General features: G+C 54.8%; 1 protein-coding gene across 1 annotated transcript in view; it reads left to right on the top strand.

The window, feature by feature from the left end:
- Positions 1 to 690: 690 nt before the first annotated feature.
- The window catches only part of LOC109923780 (endothelial PAS domain-containing protein 1-like), a 23748-nt gene continuing 22910 nt past the window's right edge, over positions 691 to 1528 (top strand). The window contains exon 1 of the mRNA XM_048618144.1: positions 691 to 798. Within this exon, the coding sequence (XP_048474101.1) occupies positions 726 to 798 (73 nt within the window). The 5' untranslated portion in view covers positions 691 to 725. The remainder of the gene's footprint in view (positions 799 to 1528) is intronic.

Genomic DNA, 1528 nt, shown 5'->3' with positions numbered 1-1528 from the left:
AGCCCCAGCCTATCCAGTCTCTCCTTATAACTCAAACCCTTCATTCCCAGCAATTTCCTGGGAAATCTTTTCTGAACCCTCTCCAGTTTAATAATATCCTTCCTATAACAGGGAGACCAGAACTGGACACAGTGCTCCAGAAGAAGCCTCACCAATGTCCATGGGGAAGGGGGCAGTAACAGGGGAAATGGACAGAGAAAGGTATTGCCCCATCGAGGGGCAAAGGACAGGGAGGGGTGTGGATCAGGTGGGACCAGACTGGAGAGGATGCTGTGCTCTGATTGGACCAGAAACAGACAAACATTGTGTTTTGAGACTGACAATTCTGTCTTCCCCAACTCCATCCCTCCCTCACTCTGCCTCTCCCTCCAATCCCTCTCCCTCCCTCGATCTGTCTATCTCCCCTTTCCTTCATTTTCCTCCTCCCTCATTCTCTCTCCCCTCCTCTTCTTTCATCTCTCCCCCCTCTCACTCTATCCCTTCTCTCTCTTACCCTCTCCCCTCTCTCTCCTTCCATCTCTCCCTCCCTCCCCTGCTTCCCTCTCTGCCACTCTCTCCCTCCCTCCACCTCCTTCCCTCTCTCTCTCCCCCTCTTCTCGCTCCCCCTCCCTCTCTCCCCCCCACATCCCTCTCCCCACCCTCTCCACCCTCCTCACCGCCCTTTCCCCATTCCCCCTCCCCGCCCCTGCAGAATCACCGAGCTGATTGGTTATCAGCCAAAGGCAATGCTTGGACACACTTCTTATGAGTTCTACCACTCACTCGATACCGATCACATGACCAAGACGCACCGTATCTGTAAGTACATCCAGTTCTGGAAGTGGCCGTCACTCTGACCCACATGTGCCCCCCCACCCCCCCGGGACAAGGCAGCGACACAAATAGCAGCCGAGCCTGAGGGATCGCCCTGGGGTCAGTGCTCGGGGCTTTGAGCATCACTGGGAAACATCAGCAACTTCACCAGAGAGCTGGGCAGGACTCACTCTCTCATGTCTGGGTGATTCACACGAAGAGACAGTGTAGAGGGAGCTTTACTCTGTATCTAACCCTGTGCTGCCCCTGAGCTGCGAGTGTTTGATGGGGGGACAGTGTAGAGGGAGCTTTATTCTGTATCAAACCCCGTGCTGCCCCTGAGCTGGGGGTGTTTGACGGGGGACAGTGTAGAGGGAGCTTTACTCTGTATCTAACCCTGTGCTGTCCCTGGCCTGGGGGTGTTTGGTGGGGGACAGTGTAGAGGGAGCTTTACTCTGTATCTAACCCTATGCTTTCCCTGTCTCAGGAGTGTTTGATAGGGACAGTGTAGTGGGAGCTTTACTCTATATCTAACACCGTGCTGTCCCTGTCCCTGGGAGTGTTTGATAGGGACAGTGTAGTGGGAGCTTTACTCTGTATCTAACCCCGTGCTGTCCCTGTCTCAGGAGTGTTTGATAGGGACAGTGTAGTGGGAGCTTTACTCTGTACCTAACACTGTGCTGTCCCTGTCCCTGGGGGGGGTGGGGGGGACAGTGTGGAAGGTTGCGGGCATGAA

This window comes from Rhincodon typus, chromosome 39, assembly GCF_021869965.1.
Source record: "Rhincodon typus isolate 14 chromosome 39, sRhiTyp1.1, whole genome shotgun sequence".
Lineage (NCBI taxonomy): Eukaryota > Metazoa > Chordata > Chondrichthyes > Orectolobiformes > Rhincodontidae > Rhincodon > Rhincodon typus.
This window is presented reverse-complemented; position numbering and strand designations above follow the sequence as displayed.